This window comes from Epinephelus fuscoguttatus, linkage group LG6 (assembly GCF_011397635.1).
Source record: "Epinephelus fuscoguttatus linkage group LG6, E.fuscoguttatus.final_Chr_v1".
NCBI lineage: Eukaryota > Metazoa > Chordata > Actinopteri > Perciformes > Serranidae > Epinephelus > Epinephelus fuscoguttatus.
Genome location: NC_064757.1, coordinates 45,714,864 through 45,732,648, shown reverse-complemented (window position 1 = coordinate 45,732,648; position 17,785 = coordinate 45,714,864). Strand labels below are relative to the sequence as shown.

General features: G+C 43.0%; 2 protein-coding genes across 2 annotated transcripts; both read left to right on the top strand.

Annotated features, from left to right (window-relative positions):
- The first annotated feature begins 1,525 nt into the window (after positions 1 to 1,525).
- LOC125889697 (uncharacterized) lies at positions 1,526 to 4,197 on the top strand. Its single transcript, XM_049577740.1, has 9 exons — positions 1,526 to 1,837; positions 1,882 to 1,925; positions 1,970 to 2,057; positions 2,102 to 2,189; positions 2,234 to 2,321; positions 2,495 to 2,670; positions 3,020 to 3,195; positions 3,327 to 3,414; positions 3,503 to 4,197. Exons 1-9 carry the CDS (start codon positions 1,760 to 1,762, stop codon positions 4,195 to 4,197), a joined length of 1,521 nt encoding a protein of 506 aa, XP_049433697.1. The 5' UTR covers positions 1,526 to 1,759.
- An 837-nt stretch (positions 4,198 to 5,034) lies between these two features.
- Positions 5,035 to 17,754, top strand: lrrc2 (leucine rich repeat containing 2). The gene is made up of 10 exons (XM_049577871.1): positions 5,035 to 5,142; positions 8,382 to 8,526; positions 9,170 to 9,288; positions 11,548 to 11,639; positions 11,711 to 11,867; positions 12,059 to 12,195; positions 12,753 to 12,898; positions 13,120 to 13,272; positions 13,404 to 13,582; positions 13,945 to 17,754. Exons 2-10 carry the CDS (start codon positions 8,390 to 8,392, stop codon positions 13,992 to 13,994), a joined length of 1,170 nt encoding a protein of 389 aa, XP_049433828.1. The 5' UTR covers positions 5,035 to 5,142; positions 8,382 to 8,389; the 3' UTR covers positions 13,995 to 17,754.
- The last annotated feature ends 31 nt before the right edge of the window (positions 17,755 to 17,785 follow it).

Genomic DNA, 17,785 nt, shown 5'->3' with positions numbered 1-17,785 from the left:
ATTTTTAAAGAAAAAAAGAAAATACAAAAAGTTCAAGAAAAAGAACTCACATAAAAATGTAAAGAGAAAATCACCAAAAAAGTGCTGCATGTTCCTTAAAATCACCAAATAAAATCACAAAAACACTTTAAAGTAAAAAACAATTGCCAAAATTGTTTGAAGAAAAAAAAACTCACAAAAAATGTTTAAAGAAAAATAAAATAAAATAAAATAGAACTTTGTGAAAGGAAAATCACCAAAAATGTTTGAAGAAAACATAAAAAATTTATTTGACACGCCTCCCCCATTGATGGCAGCTGCTCACTTGAATGAAAACTACCCAAAGTGTTTCCCTGCTTCTGTGTCTGTTTCCAGATTGTGCAGCAGTGTCGTGCATCGGCATCTTATCGGGCAGTTATACTTTGCACACACGAGAGAATCAAATGTAGTGCGTTGGCAAAGTGCGCCTGCTGGGAGGTCTCTATGTGTCTGCTGGCACCAGGAGCTCTGGAGGCCTGATGTACATACAGTACATGTCAAACGTCTGTCTAACTTACATATGAGGTATCACATGGTCTATATGCATCCAGCAGCTGCTCAACATTCACTGTCTACACTTATCATTTATTTATATCAGGCAACAACAAAAAAAACAATTCCACACTGAACACACTTTAAACAAACGTTCAAATTCAGCCAGGCGTTACACTAAACTGAAAAACGCTGTTTTCTAAATAAATGAATGAATAAACTCTCCAAACTACAGAATGCGCAACAAGCAGGGCGAGTACATCTCCTCTCTTCACTTTAGCCTGAGTCTGTTTGTGGTGCAGAGGGCATGTCACAGGATCTGCTGTTAGTTTGGTTTTGGAGGAATTTTCTGTTTTATTATTCTCATACGAACGTGATGACGTCATGTGAATCAGCAGAGCTTCAGCCTGAGAAGCTCAAATCAGCAGCAGAACTGAGAACACCTGTGACTGTCTGCGGGGACGTTAATATGTAACAACGCTTCATATTTAATAAGTTCATCTGAAGTTCTGTGAGTGAAATTAAAGTAACTTTCAATCAAAGTAACGTTCAATAAATTAAGTGCTGTAAGAAGTCAAATATTTACCTTTGAGAGTGAATGTAAAGTGAAGAGGAGCAGAGATGAAACACACACAAGTGCTGGATGAAGCTCTGATGTCCTCCTGCAGCCTGATGAGACGATTAACGGCAGCTGCAGAGACTCTCAGGAGGCAGACAGAGACCTCTGCTGGATCAACAAGATAACACAGGGTTTGGATGTGCAGCTACAGAGCTCTGCTGCATCTGGACCATAACACACAGGTTAGAATCAGCAGCCAGAGACGCCCACTGGATCTTAAAGATAATATGAGGGTTAGAACACATGAGAAATAAATCACACTGTTCCCTGTGGGCCACAGAGCTGCACGGGAGGTAGATATGACGTATATTTCTACAGGAATCATTTGTGTTGGAATGTTACCTTTATTAGAAATAAAATTGAAGTTTGAAGAAAAATGGCTGAAAACGAAGGAGATCCTGTATGTGCACGTCTTCCTGTGTGATTTGGGTCACGTATAAAGTCTGTGCAGAGTTTGTATGTTGTCTGTCAGCGTGGGTTTCCTCCAGGTGCTCCCACATGTTCTCCCTGTGTCAGCGTGGGTTTCCTCCAGGTGCTCCCACATGTTCTCCCTGTGTCAGCGTGGGTTTCCTCCAGGTGCTCTGACATGTTCTCCCTGTGTCAGCGTGGGTTTCCTCCAGGTGCTCCCACATGTTCTCCCTGTGTCAGCGTGGGTTTCCTCCAGGTGCTCCCACATGTTCTCCCTGTGTCAGCGTGGGTTTCCTCCAGGTGCTCTGACATGTTCTCCCCGTGTCAGCGTGGGTTTCCTCCAGGTGCTCCCACATGTTCTCCCTGTGTCAGCGTGGGTTTCCTCCAGGTGCTCCCACATGTTCTCCCCGTGTCAGCGTGGGTTTCCTCCAGGTGCTCTGACATGTTCTCCCTGTGTCAGCGTGGGTTTCCTCCAGGTGCTCCCACATGTTCTCCCTGTGTCAGCGTGGGTTTCCTCCAGGTGCTCTGACATGTTCTCCCTGTGTCAGCGTGGGTTTCCTCCAGGTGCTCCGACATGTTCTCCCTGTGTCAGCGTGGGTTTCCTCCAGGTGCTCCGACATGTTCTCCCTGTGTCAGCGTGGGTTTCCTCCAGGTGCTCTGACATGTTCTCCCTGTGTCAGTGTGGGTTTCCTCCAGGTGCTCTGACATGTTCTCCCCGTGTCAGCGTGGGTTTCCTCCAGGTGCTCCGACATGTTCTCCCTGTGTCAGCGTGGGTTTCCTCCAGGTGCTCTGACATGTCTCTGTGTCAGCGTGGGTTTCCTCCAGGTGCTCTGTCATGTTCTGCCTGTGTCAGCGTGGGTTTCCTCCAGGTGCTCTGACATGTTCTCCCTGTGTCAGCGTGGGTTTCCTCCAGGTGCTCTGACATGTTCTCCCTGTGTCAGCGTGGGTTTCCTCCAGGTGCTCTGACATGTTCTCCCTGTGTCAGCGTGGGTTTCCTCCAGGTGCTCTGACATGTTCTCCCCGTGTCAGCGTGGGTTTCCTCCAGGTGCTCCCACATGTTCTCCCTGTGTCAGCGTGGGTTTCCTCCAGGTGCTCTGACATGTTCTCCCTGTGTCAGCGTGGGTTTCCTCCAGGTGCTCCCACATGTTCTCCCAGTGTCAGCGTGGGTTTCCTCCACGTGCTCCCACATGTTCTCCTGTGTCAGCGTGGGTTTCCTCCAGGTGCTCCACATGTTCTCCTGTGTCATCGTGGGTTTCCTCCAGGTGCTCTGACATGTTCTCCCTGTGTCAGCGTGGGTTTCCTCCAGGTGCTCTGACATGTTCTCCCTGTGTCAGCGTGGGTTTCCTCCAGGTGCTCTGACATGTTCTCCCTGTGTCAGCGTGGGTTTCCTCCAGGTGCTCGCACATGTTCTCCCTGTGTCAGCGTGGGTTTCCTCCAGGTGCTCCGACATGTTCTCCTTGTGTCAGCATGGGTTTCCTCCAGGTGCTCCCACATGTTCTCCCTGTGTCAGCGTGGGTTTCCTCCAGGTGCTCCGACATGTTCTCCCCGTGTCAGCGTGGGTTTCCTCCAGGTGCTCTGACATGTTCTCCCTGTGTCAGTGTGGGTTTCCTCCAGGTGCTCTGACATGTTCTCCCTGTGTCAGTGTGGGTTTCCTCCAGGTGCTCTGACATGTTCTCCCGTGTCAGCGTGGGTTTCCTCCAGGTGCTCTGACATGTTCTCCCTGTGTCAGTGTGGGTTTCCTCCAGGTGCTCCGACATGTTCTCCCGGTGTCAGCGTGGGTTTCCTCCAGGTGCTCCGACATGTTCTCCCTGTGTCAGCGTGGGTTTCCTCCAGGTGCTCTGACATGTTCTCCCTGTGTCAGCGTGGGTTTCCTCCAGGTGCTCTGACATGTTCTCCCGGTGTCAGCGTGGGTTTCCTCCAGGTGCTCTGACATGTTCTCCCTGTGTCAGCGTGGGTTTCCTCCAGGTGCTCTGACATGTTCTCCCCGTGTCAGCGTGGGTTTCCTCCAGGTGCTCCGACATGTTCTCCCTGTGTCAGTGTGGGTTTCCTCCAGGTGCTCCGACATGTTCTCCCCGTGTCAGCGTGGGTTTCCTCCAGGTGCTCTGACATGTTCTCCCTGTGTCAGTGTGGGTTTCCTCCAGGTGCTCCGACATGTTCTCCCTGTGTCAGTGTGGGTTTCCTCCAGGTGCTCCGACATGTTCTCCCTGTGTCAGCGTGGGTTTCCTCCAGGTGCTCTGACATGTTCTCCCCGTGTCAGCGTGGGTTTCCTCCAGGTGCTCCGACATGTTCTCCCTGTGTCAGCGTGGGTTTCCTCCAGGTGCTCTGACATGTTCTCCCCGTGTCAGCGTGGGTTTCCTCCAGGTGCTCTGACATGTTCTCCCCGTGTCAGCGTGGGTTTCCTCCAGGTGCTCCGACATGTTCTCCCTGTGTCAGTGTGGGTTTCCCACATGTATTTCACACTTCTATACTCTTACAGAAGGAACAGTTTCAATGCAGGACTTAATAATTTATCCTTAAAGCTAAGAACATTATTTATAGTCGAAATGTATTTTCACGACATGTTTCTGAACGTGTATGACACTGTTGTTAGACAGAAAGAGTGTGATTGTCTGTGTGGCAGTGCCTCCATGTGGAGGAGCAGGAGAACTACAGCAGACTGAGGCTGACCTGAGACCAGCCTCTGATCACTGTTAATAAGCATATGTAAACTGTGAATACTTCTGCTACTGTGTGTAGTCCTGCAGCCTCTGTCTGTAGTCCTGCAGCCTCTGTCTGTAGTCCTGCAGTACACAGGGAGGTTGAACATACCATCAGTATGAATACATGTATTTAAAGAGGTGAGGACATGTGCTGTTTGTGTCTTTACATTGTGTCGACTGTAAAGGTCGTGCAGACGGATATTTATAGAAGGAGCTCAGCACACAGCTGTCCTGATGCTTCAGGTACTGTACAAATATTTATTCTGACATTTGGAACATTAAAACCTAAAAAATATTCAATCAAGTAAATTTAAAACATCATCTGAAGTGTTGTGGTTTGTCCTGAAGGAGCTGCCAGAGGAGAGGTCAAGTGGTTTCCCACATCTAAAGGGTTAATCCTCTGTATGGTGGCCTTTTTGGACATTCCTTAAAAGTTACCCTTTGACCCTGATTTCAGGATTAAAGGGTAACTTTAAAGGAATGTCCAAAAAGGCCACCATACAGAGGATTTAATAAATGAGCCCATTTCCAGCTCATTGTACCCACATGGGGCCCACATACAACTGTTGGCTGGGTAACATTTAGAGTAGAGTATTTCTACACTGTGGTACTTCTACTTTTACTGCAGTAAAATATCTGAACACTTCCTCTGCTGCTTCAGAATAAAAGTACATCTGATTTATTTATTCACTGAGTTTTTGGGATTGATGTCATGATCCAGATTCATGTCTGTATGTGAGGCAGCAGCATCATGTGACACACAGCGGGGTTGGGGGGGGTAAAAATAGCATGCTGTGTCACACACTCACACACACACACACACACACACAAACACACACACACACACACACAGTCAGATCTCAGTAAACAAGCAGCAGAGAGCAGGACGTTAACGGGAGCTCACAGGTAAGGAAACAGGAATCTTTGTCTGATATCATGTCACATTATATTATTTTATGTTCACAGTGGACTGGTGATAATAACCAGATAAACGGGGTGTGTGTCTCTGTAGCAGCAGGATTAGCAGCTCTTAAAGTTACAAAGCTAAATCAGCAGGATGAAGTTTTGTCGTCCAGCCAGCAGACAGACTGTAAACATGACTGATGAATCATGGGAAGTTGAGTTCCACCTGCTTTCTTGTATTTAGCATGTTAGCATTTCATCATGCTAACAGTTAACATGTCGGCCTGCCATGCTAACTGTTAGCGTGTTGAGGCTGACACCAGTTTCGTCCTATCGTGACGTTAAGTGTTCTGACCTGTTGGTGGTGTCACCGCGGTTCAACCTCTGGGGATCATCAACGTCTCCACTCAAATTAAAGCCGATCCTTCCTTCAGTTTCTGACACAGTTCACTGTAAAGTGTACGACAGTGAAGAAGAAGTATTCTGATATTTTACTACAGTAAAAGTACTGATATCACACTGTGGAAATACTCCAGTACAAGTAAAAGTCCTGCATTTAAAACTTGACTGAGGTCAAAGTTTGTGTCGGCAAAACATACCTACGTGGTTGTTAAGGTAGTTTTCAACCTGGACCCTAACAGTTGAGTGCAAAATGATGGACACACGTCACCCTCAACAGTCGCCATCTTTGTGACGTAGCAGAAGCTACATCACAAACCTCTCACCTGTTGACATGGCGGCTGGAGACAACAAGGAGTCTGTTAGTTCGACATGTTTTTACACTAAGAGCCAAAACTGCTGTTGAATAGAAGCCGTCAGTGATGTGTGTTGGGTCTGTGATGATTTGGTACCGCCAACAATAATGTGAGTGTTAGCTAGCAGTGGCGTGCACAGGATTTTTGAAGGGCAGGGGCGAAAAGAAAAAAAGGGCACTTTAGCGAGCGTTTTTCAACAATTGGGCCACGAGGGGGGGCGACCGCCCATCCTGTGCACACCACGGTTAGCTAGCAAGCTAATGTTAGCATTCGCGAGCTAGCTAATTTGCTCCAAGACTCCAAAATTAACTGTAACTTCACAGTTAATGTACATCTGATTGCTGTGATTTAGGAATTCCTGTATGTCACTGTGATCTCACAGTTAAACTCTATTATTGTAATTTAGCAGGACACTCCTGTGAAATTAATATATTTAACTGTAATCTCAGTTAAAACCCGTTACATTACTGACATGACCGTACAGTCCTGTAAATAACTGTATTTGACTGTAACTTCACAGTTAATGTACATCTGATTACTGTGAATTAGCAGAATGATCCTGTAGAATTACTGTATGTCACTGTTATCAAAGAGTTAAACTCCATATTACTGCGATTAAGACAGTAAGATCTAGCTTCATGAATTTCACAATAAGATTCTGAATTTGGTTAAATATCACAGTAAAAGCCTGTAAAGTGATAATAATGTAATTTACTGTGAACTATTACAGTTACATGTTGTAATGTGCAGCGTATGACACGTACAGCTGTAACATATTTGTGGTTTTTGTGGTGACTCGGCTGTACCGCCCACGACTCGGCCAAAAGTCAGTGGTTCACAGTTTTTCAAAGTAAAAGTTGTGATGTTGGCGTCCTCATCAGAAACATGAGCCTGTGTCATGTTTGTCATATTAACGTCTGCTGAGTGATGAGACTCAGCTGCTGTACGGAGGGCTGACAGCAGAGACGACAGCACCTTCTCCTCTTCATCATTAACAGTACCTCCTCCTCTTCATCATTAACAGTACCTCCTCCTCTTCATCATTTCATCACAAAGTGAACTTGACTCGTCTGTTTTCATTTTCTCTGAGGATCAATTCATTTTTTTAACCACAAAAACCTCGAGATTAAAAATCCCTTTTCCAGACTGTCCCGGCCGAGACAGGCAGCAACATAAAGTTACAGAACAGAAATAAAAAGTAAAAATATCTGTATTAACGTGAGAACATCAGAGGACGATCAGCCGGTCAAACTGAGTTAAAGTCTCAGTGTGTCTCAGCTTTCTGTCCAAACTGTGACTGAATCTGTCGCTGAGAGCAGCACTTTTATTTTTACCTCATCATCAGTGTCTCATCATAGAAACATCAACTGTTAGTTTTATTCTCTCAAAGCATAAAATTCTATTTTTATTGTTAAAATAAATTTACGCTCAGTTGTTTATTCACAGATTCGATTAATCTTCATAAAATTAACTGTAAATAAACATCAGTTCCTGTCTGTGATCCACAGATATAAAAACATATTAATGTGTTTTTATATTTTAGACCGTCATCCTCGGATATCTGATTAATTATTTTACTATCTGAACACATCCGAGCATGAACCCACATGGGAGTAAAGTACAGAGGAGAACACGTTTATATTCTGATCACCACTAAACTACTAAACTACGTCTGATAAATATTATTAATGTTACAGTGAATATTAATTGTTTTATTTGGGTGAAGTTTACAGATAAAATTCTGCAACTCATTTAAAATCTTTATTTTATATTTTACAATTGATGATTTTATGACTTTTTATGGTTTATTTAATCTTGTGATTTTTTTTTAAAATCAGTTAATCCATGTTTAAACTGTGTTTTAATGTCCTTTTATATTAAATTGCCTGTTTGTCTGTTTTATGTGAAGCACTCAGAGCTTATACTGCCTTTACTGTAAAACACTTTGTGCTGCGTGTCTTGTATGAAAGGTGCTGTGTAAACAACATGTATTATTATTATTAGTAATAAAATAAAAGTTCGATCTGTCTGACTTCAGAACATTTTAATTTGATTTAAACTCAGTTTGAGGATCTAAAAGCTCCTGAAGTCCTGAAAGATCTCGTTTATGTCTTTTGACCAAAAGACGACAGGATCTCTTCTTTCAGGGTTTCATCAGATTCAACTGTTTCTGTTTCCTGTCAGAACTTTCAGATTAAAAGCTTTTAATCTTCATGTGGAAAAGGAAAATTAAGAAAATAAAACTCAAACAAAATCAAATGGGAAATTTATCTTGAGATGATGGTCTCCTCCTCTTCTTCCTCCACTTCACATTTTTCTTCTCCTCCTTTTCCTCCTCTTTCTTGTTCTTCTTATTCTTCATCTTGTCCCTCTCTCTCTTCATCCTCCTCATTCTTCTTCCTCTTTCTTCTTTTTTCCTCCTCCTATTTGTTCTTCTTCTTTTGCCTCCTCCTCCTCCTCCTCCTCCTCCTCCTCCTCCTCCTCCAGGAGCAGAGATGGGTCTGGGGACGAGGTTGGATGTGCCTGTAGGCGACGTCTCTCTGATCAGAGGACTGTGGGAGGTCAGAGTGAGGAAGTACAGACAGAGACAGAAGAAGGAGCAGGAGAGGATCGAGAAGAGCGCGCTGCCAAAGTAATCCTTATTAGAAATGGAGTAATGACATACTGTCATACTGCAACCCTCCCAAAGTAATCCTTATTCCTAGTGGAGTATTGTATACTGCGGTATTTCTACTTTACCTGCTGTTCACCCTGTGATGACGTGAAAAGATGAACTAGGAATATTTTTGTCTTAAAGAGGTGCTGAGGAGCACCTGAACGCACCACGAGTAGTTCACCAGCTACCAATTGTTATGACTTTTTTTTCATGTAAAAGAAAAACTAATTATCACAATGAAACCAGAATGTGATTAAAAAATAAATGCACCATCTCACATGAGTCTAAACTTAGTTTTATAGTTTTCAGATCTCCTCCCTCTGTAAACATTCGTCTGTGGAGTAAACGTAACCTCCTGAATGTCTCAGTCGGAGTCGGACTCACACACAGCTGACTGTTGTTTGTCATGGACCGTGAGGGTCACGGCTGATTTTAGTAATATGAACACACAGACTTCTATTTATACCCACATCAGCGCTGTTTGTCCACAGAGACGACAGGTCGGGACAAAGGTCACCAGTTTGGAAAAGAAACATTCCGTCTGTCTGAAATCTAATCGGACGTTAATATGGAGCCAAAGATGCTTCATTAACATGTCTGTGTGTCTGTGTGTCTGCAGGATCGACCAGCAGTGGCAGTATCGTATCTACTGTAAGACACTAAAGAGCAAGGAACGCACCCTGCTGCATCAGTACCTGGAGAGATCTACTCTGTCACCTCATTTACAGCCACACACAGGTAAACATCCGTCAGTCCGTCCATCTCTCCTTCTAGTTTATTTACATATGTGGACCTCAACAAGATGGCCGCCCCTCCCGCTCTGCAGCGACCTCTGAGAGGGGTGTAGCAGTGATTAAAGGTGCTTTCACACCTGTCATGTGCGGTTCGGTTCAGTCTAACTCAGGTGTGTTTGCCCCCTCAGTGCAGTCCGTTTGTGCAGGTGTGAACACACCAAAACAACCGGACTGAGACCTTCTTGAAGAGGTGGTCTCAGTCCGGTTCCAAAGGAACTCTGGTGCGGTTGGTTTGTGGTGAGAAGGTGTTGCGACCTGGATGTGAAGCAACTGCAGTCACATGACACATTGTTTGGGTTAAACATGAGCATGTTACAGTCCTGGAGGATTATTAATGTGCACCTCCTCCTGTACTGCCTTAATATGCACATTCAGCACATCCAATGCATCAAAACATTGTTTTCTAGTTGGAGCCGCGTTTGCCTCGTTTTCAAACTGTATGCTTTGACTAAAATGAACAATGACAGCAATATAGTCCACGATGAGCAGCGCTAAAATCAACCTGCGTAGTTGTCCCTCCATTGTGACATTAGAAAGTGTCACATTTATCTTGCAAGTGTACTCTTCTTCAACGTTTGCTTTACTTCCTGGATTTTTCCCACATGGAAATTCTGACCAATCAAGAGCAGCTTTCTCACACAAGGCATTTGATCTGGTCCTCTTGTAAATGCTGCCGTGAGAACACCAACCAACTCTAGGCAATTATACAACTTTGGAACAACATGAGTCCCTGATTCAGACCAGAGGAGACCACTCTAGGTCCAGGTTCCCACCTGGTTCAGCCGTGCGGCCCCGATGTCTCCTTAGTCCTCAGTTCAAGGTCCGCACAGTTTAATACATTCAGCGTCATACATGTTGTTGAGTTAGTTAGCTGTCTCTGTGGAGTAGCTGCCTGTAAGTCACTGACTCTACGGAAGGAAACAACACTTTGAAATAAAAGCTCTGTGCTGGAAATTCACTGGACTGTATTTTTTACAAACTTGACTCGTTGGCCAGTCACTTGTGGTCCATTCAAAATGGACCCGTGACCCACTTTAAGACCGCAACCCACCAGTTGGGAACCCACTGATTCAGAGTGTTCTGCTCTGTCAGATCTGCATGAGACAAAGAGTCACTGGGCTGAATACAGTTGTTAAGGATTTGGTCGTGTTTTGCTGAAACAAAGGATGTCACAGTTTCTGATGTTTTGTTGGAAACTGATGCAACATGGAGGGGGTCCAGTTTATTTTCCAAGGCCTCATTAAAGGCTAGCCGGATGCTTATTCAGCAGAAAGATCTGAGTTATCAATATCACATCCGGTGTTTGATTCCTCCACGCTAGCCTCTGATGTAGATACGCATGCTGAGATGATCGTGCTTGTTGACGTGGTCAGGGATCGTAGCTGGAGCTCATCTTCTCCATCTCTTCCTCAATGTTTAAATCATCAGCTCTGACGTTTTCTTCAACCCTCATGACCACAGGTGAGATTTGGGACATAGATGAATCAGAAAATCTAGAGCTTTGCCTTCTGGTTTAGCTCCCTTGTCACCACGACAGTGCCGTGCAACGGCTGCATCACTGATGATGTCATGCTGAACCGCCTGTCCATATCACGCTCCATTTAACGCTGACAAAAGAAGCCGTCCTTTGACATCGGCATGAAACACGGCCAAGTTGCCATTATACTTTAATGGCGTTCTGCATTGTCAGGGCATAACGCTGCGAGACAAGAACAAAAGTTAAGGCGGTGAAATTCTGAGCAGGGTGGAAGTTGTGGTGGATGGGTCCAACAACCACCGACTATAAACCCAGGAGAGCTGTGTTCGCATCCCGTAAGATTGCAAAGCCAACCCTGTCCTTTTTTCCTAAACCCAACCACGTGTTTTGTTTTGTTTTTGGTGTTGTACCTACATAGTGCTTTTATTTTGAAAGAGACTGTATGCAAACTGTACATTTCCTGTGAAAACAGAAGTGTATTTTGAAAACAGACAATGCATGTAACAGGCTGAAGTTGACACGGCGTCCCAGAACGTCAACAACCAACACACCCAGGGTACCTTGGACGTCATATGTGGACGTGGAAAGTCCATGACCAAACGTGGACATGTGACGAGGTCACAGTGAGGATGATGATGGTTTATATGTTTATTTGCTGATGATGTGTTGTTGTGTATGTGTATTATCTGACCATGTGTTGTGTATTTGTTGTCGTGTATCTGTCAGAATCAGGGCAGGAGGATCACACAGACGAGCAGGAACAGAAAGATCCAGAGGAGAACAAACTCATCTTCCAGCTGGATGGAGATCAGTGGATGGTACGTTAACACGCTCTGCAATGTTCATGTGACAGAAAATAACAGATAATAATGAGTGAATATTTGTGCAGGACTTCCCGAGGGAGCTGCAGTGGATGACCTACCTGAAAGAGTGGCACGTCCAAGGGACAAAGATCAGCCGGCTGCCTGACTACCTGCGTCTGTTCACTCAGCTCACCGTGCTCGAGATCCCCAAAAACGCCATCGCCGAGCTGCCACCTGCGATCGGTGAGGAAGAAACACGAGATCTCACATATAAGAAAGTTTTAGAGGAGATTTGCTTTTCAGTCCCAAACCAAACTGAGCTGCAGATTCTTCAGTCAATTTGCTTCTTTAGTTTTTCACCTGACTGATGATGTCACCCTGATGTTGAAGATCATTTGTGCCACTGAAGAACAAACAGTCTCGTCTGTCCTCAGGTAAACTGACCTGTCTGAAGGAATTAAATGTCAGCTACAACCGTCTGAGCAAAGTTCCACCAGAACTCGGAAACTGCGAGAACCTGACGAGACTCGAACTGACGGGAAACCTGAACCTGTCGGAGCTGCCGTTTGAGGTGAGACAGAGGAGATGAGACGACCCGTCCTGTGGTCGCTTCAGAGCTCGGCTCATTAAATGAATCTACAGATAGAAAACTTCATCAGAGACTCGACTCCGAAAGATTCACTCGTCATTTGATTTTTGTCAATCTGCATCTTCATTTGTAAAAGTTAAAGGAACAGTCAGACATTTTGGAAATTGTTTTTGCTGAGAGTTTAATGTTCAGAGCCGAGAAACAGTTCGACACATACAGCAGCAAATTAGAGTCTCATCACTTTGGTTAGGGTTTTAAAATAAAAGAAACAAGACGGCTCACTCGTTCACTACTTCCATCATCAGCTCCCGAAAAAAACAAAAAACAAAAAGTGTTCAATTAATTTTTAGAGGGTTAGATAGTTGTTAAATGTAAATGTTCCATTTATGGGGCCGATGTCAATGTAACAGACGGACAGAAAACGGTATCAGCCAACACATGATGACTTTGTCAGATCAGGGTCAGTTTTATTATGACGATGTCACTGTGTTGATGATCATGATGTCACTGTGTTGATAATGATGATGTCACTGCATCAGCTGAGCAGCCTGAAGCAGGTGGTTCACCTGGACATCGCGGAGAACAAGTTCATATCGATCCCCATCTGCGCTCTGAGGATGAGCAGCCTGCAGCTGTTGGACCTGAGCAACAACAGTCTGACCGACCTGCCGCAGGACATGGACAGGTAACTGATGACGTCATCACCACCTGTGTGGTGTTCCCCTCGCTTCCAGTCGTTATGCTAAGCTAAGCTAACCATGCATAGCATCTCTCCGTTACGTTCTTAGATCTTTAGTTTAATAGTGCTGAAAAAAATCTGCACTGAAATTAACAGAAAACTAATGTTTGTATAAATAAAGTTCTCTGTGTGTGTGTGTGTGTGTGTGTGTGTGTGTGTGTGTGCAGGTTGGAGCAGCTGGTCACTCTCTTAGTCCATAAGAACAAGCTGACGTACCTCCCTCATTGTCTCACCAACATCTCCACGCTCAAGATGATCGTTGTCAGCGGCGACGAGCTCAACTGCATCCCGACCAAACTGTGCAGAAACCCCGACATCAAGTAAGAAAAACACTCTGACATCAGGTACACTAATCATCAGGTACACAAAATATGAAGTACACAAACCACACCAACATCTAATACACAACACATTTCTTGTTTTGATCAGCTGACCAAACATCTTCCGGCAGGTTTATCCGACTGTACGACAGCCGAGCGAGTGAAGAGAAGAAGAAGAAAGAAGAGGAGGAGAAGAAGAAAGGGAAGAACAAGAGGAAGAGGTGGAGTCAGCGGAAAAAGGAGGAAGTGAAGAAGGACGGTGGAGAGAAGGAGTTCATCGAGGCGTACATCAACTCACTGAAGGACAGAGGTGAGGGAAACAAAACACAACTCACTAACGAGCAGGTGAACTGAGACTGTATCTGTTTTTCTGGGGTGAACAAACTTTAACACTGAAAAATAAAATATATAAGAAATCTGATAATTTACAGTGAACAAAATACAAACTTCTGTGACCATGCATTAAAAAATAATGATGCTAAACTGAATCAAAAGTGTCAGTATCTAATAAATTGTGCTGCATATTGTAAAATATTATTTGCTATATTCCACACTGCACTGTGAACATTATGTTCATGTGCAACAGACTGTGGTAGATATTTGGTCCAACATCCAGACTTCCTCACCTGACGCTGAGATAAAGCAGCTGACATGTTGTTTGTCCCTCATCAGACACCACCCCTGAAGCCACCACCAAGGTGTCCATCTCCTGCCTGCTGTGAGGAAGAGGAAGAAGATGAAGCAGCACTAGAAAAGATAAAAACAGGGTGAAATAGTTAAACTCATGGATGTGTCATGTTGTGCTCACACCAACCGTGACGCGAATTCTTGTGTTTGAACACTAGAATATTTTCTGATGACTCACTTCATGCGCAAACTCATGTCATACGTGCGTGAAATCACTAAATTGATGAATGAACTTCCGTTGGTACTTCCTTGGCGTCATACGTCCCCGGCGGATCTCAATGCTGATTGGCTATCGTGGCACAAATTGGTTGGTGAAGTTTTTTTTCAGCTCTCGTAAATAAGCACTACTCACTTCATTCATGCAGCTTAATTCACACTTTTTTCATCATTTGCGTTGCGTGCGACATGTCCATCGCATCCATCACGCTGCCCAGCAGAACTTAGCATGTAGTCGTGTCTCTACATTGACTTTATTTTACTAATTCACTTTCGCAAATTGTTTTATTTGCACCAGGCACACAAACGACATTATGTTGTGTTCACTACAGACACAATGCGAATTTTCACGTCACTTTATTTGCATGAGTTTGAACTCTAGAATGTTTTCTGTTGATTCGCTTCACATACATGTGAAATCGATGAATGAACTTCCGCCGTCATACGTCCCCGGAGGATCTCAATGCTGATTGGCTATCGTAGTTCAGATTTTTCAACTTTGCGAATAAGCATATGACACAAAAGTGCGCTGCTTGCTTAATTTGCGCAGCTTAAGTCACGTATATGTGTCATTTGCGTCGCGTCCATCGCGTCCATCTCATCCATCGTGCTGCCCAGTGGGAATAAGCATCTATTTGCATCTTTTACACTGACTTAACATGTAATTCACTCGTGCAAATTGTTTATTCGCACCAAACACCAAATACAATGTGAATTTTCACGTCATGTTACTTGTAGCAGTTTGAACACCAGAATATTTTGTGTTGATCCGCTTCATTATTAAATTACTGAATCGATGAATGAACTTCCGCAGGTACGTTCTCGGCATTATACGTCTCCAGAGGATCTCAATGCTGATTGGCTATCGTGGCGCGAACTGGTCGCTTGCGTTCAGTTTTTTCAACTCTCGTGAATAAGCCTATGATGGGAAATTGCTCTACTTGCTTCATTCGCACCGCTCAATTCAGGAATTTCATGTCATTCGCATCTTTACGTTGACTTTATACGAAATCCACTTGTGCGAGTTGTTTTATTTGTGCCCGGCGTGAACGCAACATTAGAGGAAGTGGAAACTCAGAGATGAGTTCAGAGCGCTATGATGTCTGAGTCAGGTGGTTTAATGGGAGTTATTTTATTCCACAACAATAACAAAAAAAAAAAGAAGATGAGAAGTCAAGTAAAAATTTAAATGACTCACGTTCAACAATCGAGTTCATCGTAAAAATCCACAGGCATAGACTTTATCATTAACTAGACAACAGACACCAAAATGGCGGCTGTTATTCCAAAGGAGTTGCTCACCTTGCGCATATGCCAATAAAGTTTCTTGAACGTCTCCATGGAAACAAGTAAAACAGTCCTGAGGGTTGTAAATCAGCGGCTTGCTGTGTCTGCCCTCACAGACGTTACATGATGACAGTGAACTCGTCACAGTACGTACGACTGAAGTCAGCGAGGGCTCAGTCAGCAAGTCCAGAGGGTGGACATTTGGATTACGTTAGCATGTTAGCACCTCCTGTTGTCTGTCTTGAAGTCAGTGTGTTTTTGGTTAGATGTCTGAAATAAGGTCTGTGTTGACATCAGCTGAAGAGACTTTCACGTCACGCCTACAGACAAACGTCATCACTCTGTGGAGACATCATTTAAAGGCACTTAATTAAAAAAAAACAAATCTCACACCTGCCACCGTCGGCTGTAAAAACAGTCCCTCACTCTGAAAACAGAAACACATCATGAAAATTCAATTCACATACTGTAATTACCTCCTCCAAGGAGGTTATGTTTTTTTAAGTTAATGATCACAAACGTTGCCAAACATCGGAACTTCACAAAAAAACTACTCACACATTTTAAACAGATTGTCTGGTGTGCGTATGAACTCAACGTCCACACCGTTCGTTCTCCTAAGAATTAGCTAGTCTCATGTTCCAAACGAATCACGGAGAAATGTTAAATTACGTCGTAGTTATGACAGTATTAACCTCGCTAAAATTATCTGAGCAAAAAGAAAGTGGAACCATCAGAGGCTAACGCTAAGTAAGCGGGCACTTTGGGTAAAGAGCTAAAATTATGTTGTAATCGTTGGTGAACTTTAATGACGTATAATGAGCTGTCCCAAAGCGCTAATGTTGGTAATGTTAAACAAGTGAAGCAACAAGTGTGCTAGCTAACGTTAGACTCCGTGGAAATAATGTTGACAGCTAACGTTCAAAAGGTCCAGTCGTGATGGCTAACGTTCGCTAAATCAAACAACTAAACTGTGGCAGGCTCATTAACAGTCCCAAGCTTGACCCATTAAATATTTTACACTACTATAAGAGATTCTTACCTGAAGGTGTGTGTGGGCTCAGGTGTGTGTGGGCTCAGGTGTGTTTCATGTTAGCTGGGAGCTTTTTTTTCTTTGCTTTCCTTTTGACTCCGTCGTTGTGGACTCAGACCCATAAAGATGGAGGCAAAACACTGAATTTCATCAAAGTCAAGTCAAGTTACTGACGTGCCAAATCAACACAATGACATTTTAAATGTCTAAAATCTTTAGATAAACAAAAAGTAAATAAAACAAACAAGAAAAAAAGAAATAAAAAATAAATTACGAGCGCTAAGTCAAAACAAAAATTCTTGCACATTTATACTTTAAACATAAAAGTACGTATAAATATAAACACCAATTTGTTCCCACTGTCTCAGTATTTTGACTTCATAAATCAAAATTTTGACTTTGGATTTTTATTTTTTCATTTTTAAATACTGAATTTATTTTTCTTGCCTTGGCAGTGACGAACTTCCATATTTTTGAGCTGTTTGAGTGACTGAAGGTTTTATTTTTTTAAACAACTGTAGTTTATTTTATGGATTTATTGATTCCTGCTGACTGAGAAACTTTTAAATTTTGTTTGAGCGCTGAATTAATTTTTGCTTTTCAAAAATAACTTTTCATTCCAAAATCAGATTTCCAACAAATGAACAGTTTGATGTAAATTCACTGACGTTCACTGCTTCACTATTAACCCTTTCACACCATATATACACACATTATTAACCCTGTCATATTGTATATTTACATTATAAACTCTGTTCACAAACAGATTGCCATGATGTCTGTGCAGTGAGTATAATGATTTAGTTTGAACGTTTTATTTTATTTAACTTTATTTTCTCCTCATAACACATCAGTGAAATATTTGGGATAAACTGGAATTTATGGTTTAAGATGAGAATGTGACCAAAGAGGAAACGAGGCTGAATGTCCGGCAAATAAAAGAGAAGTCAACAGGAAACACTTATTTACATGTTTTAACTGTGTGTTGCCTGATTTCATTCAGTTTATTTATTATTTATTAAACACAGTTTGTAAATTTGATCGATTCTTTTTCATTAGATTTATTTTCAAAAATTAAGAAAAAAGTGTAAATAAGAATTCTTACAAAAACATTCAGTGATTTTATTCCCTTCAGAAAAAAATGTTTATACTTTTATATTTCTGTGTTGTGTAACTGATTTGTTGTTTGACGCTTTGAGACGTTTGTCTGTTTTTATTGATAGATTTTTTAAATTTTAATAAAGTGTTTGTGAAGATGTTTTTTGTTCACATTGTCTGATTATTAAAAGT

Bases quoted from the DNA above. Each gene is read 5' to 3' on its own strand.
- LOC125889697 (XM_049577740.1), top strand. From the start codon at position 1,760: ATGTTCTCCCTGTGTCAGCGTGGGTTTCCTCCAGGTGCTCCCACATGT. The intron at 1,926-1,969 runs GTGCTCCCACAT...GGTTTCCTCCAG, and splicing joins TCAGCGTGGGTTTCCTCCAG to GTGCTCTGACATGTTCTCCC. The intron at 2,190-2,233 runs GTGCTCTGACAT...GGTTTCCTCCAG, and splicing joins TCAGCGTGGGTTTCCTCCAG to GTGCTCTGACATGTTCTCCC.
- lrrc2 (XM_049577871.1), top strand. From the start codon at position 8,390: ATGGGTCTGGGGACGAGGTTGGATGTGCCTGTAGGCGACGTCTCTCTG. The intron at 9,289-11,547 runs GTAAACATCCGT...TGTATCTGTCAG, and splicing joins TCATTTACAGCCACACACAG to AATCAGGGCAGGAGGATCAC. The intron at 11,640-11,710 runs GTACGTTAACAC...ATATTTGTGCAG, and splicing joins TGGATGGAGATCAGTGGATG to GACTTCCCGAGGGAGCTGCA.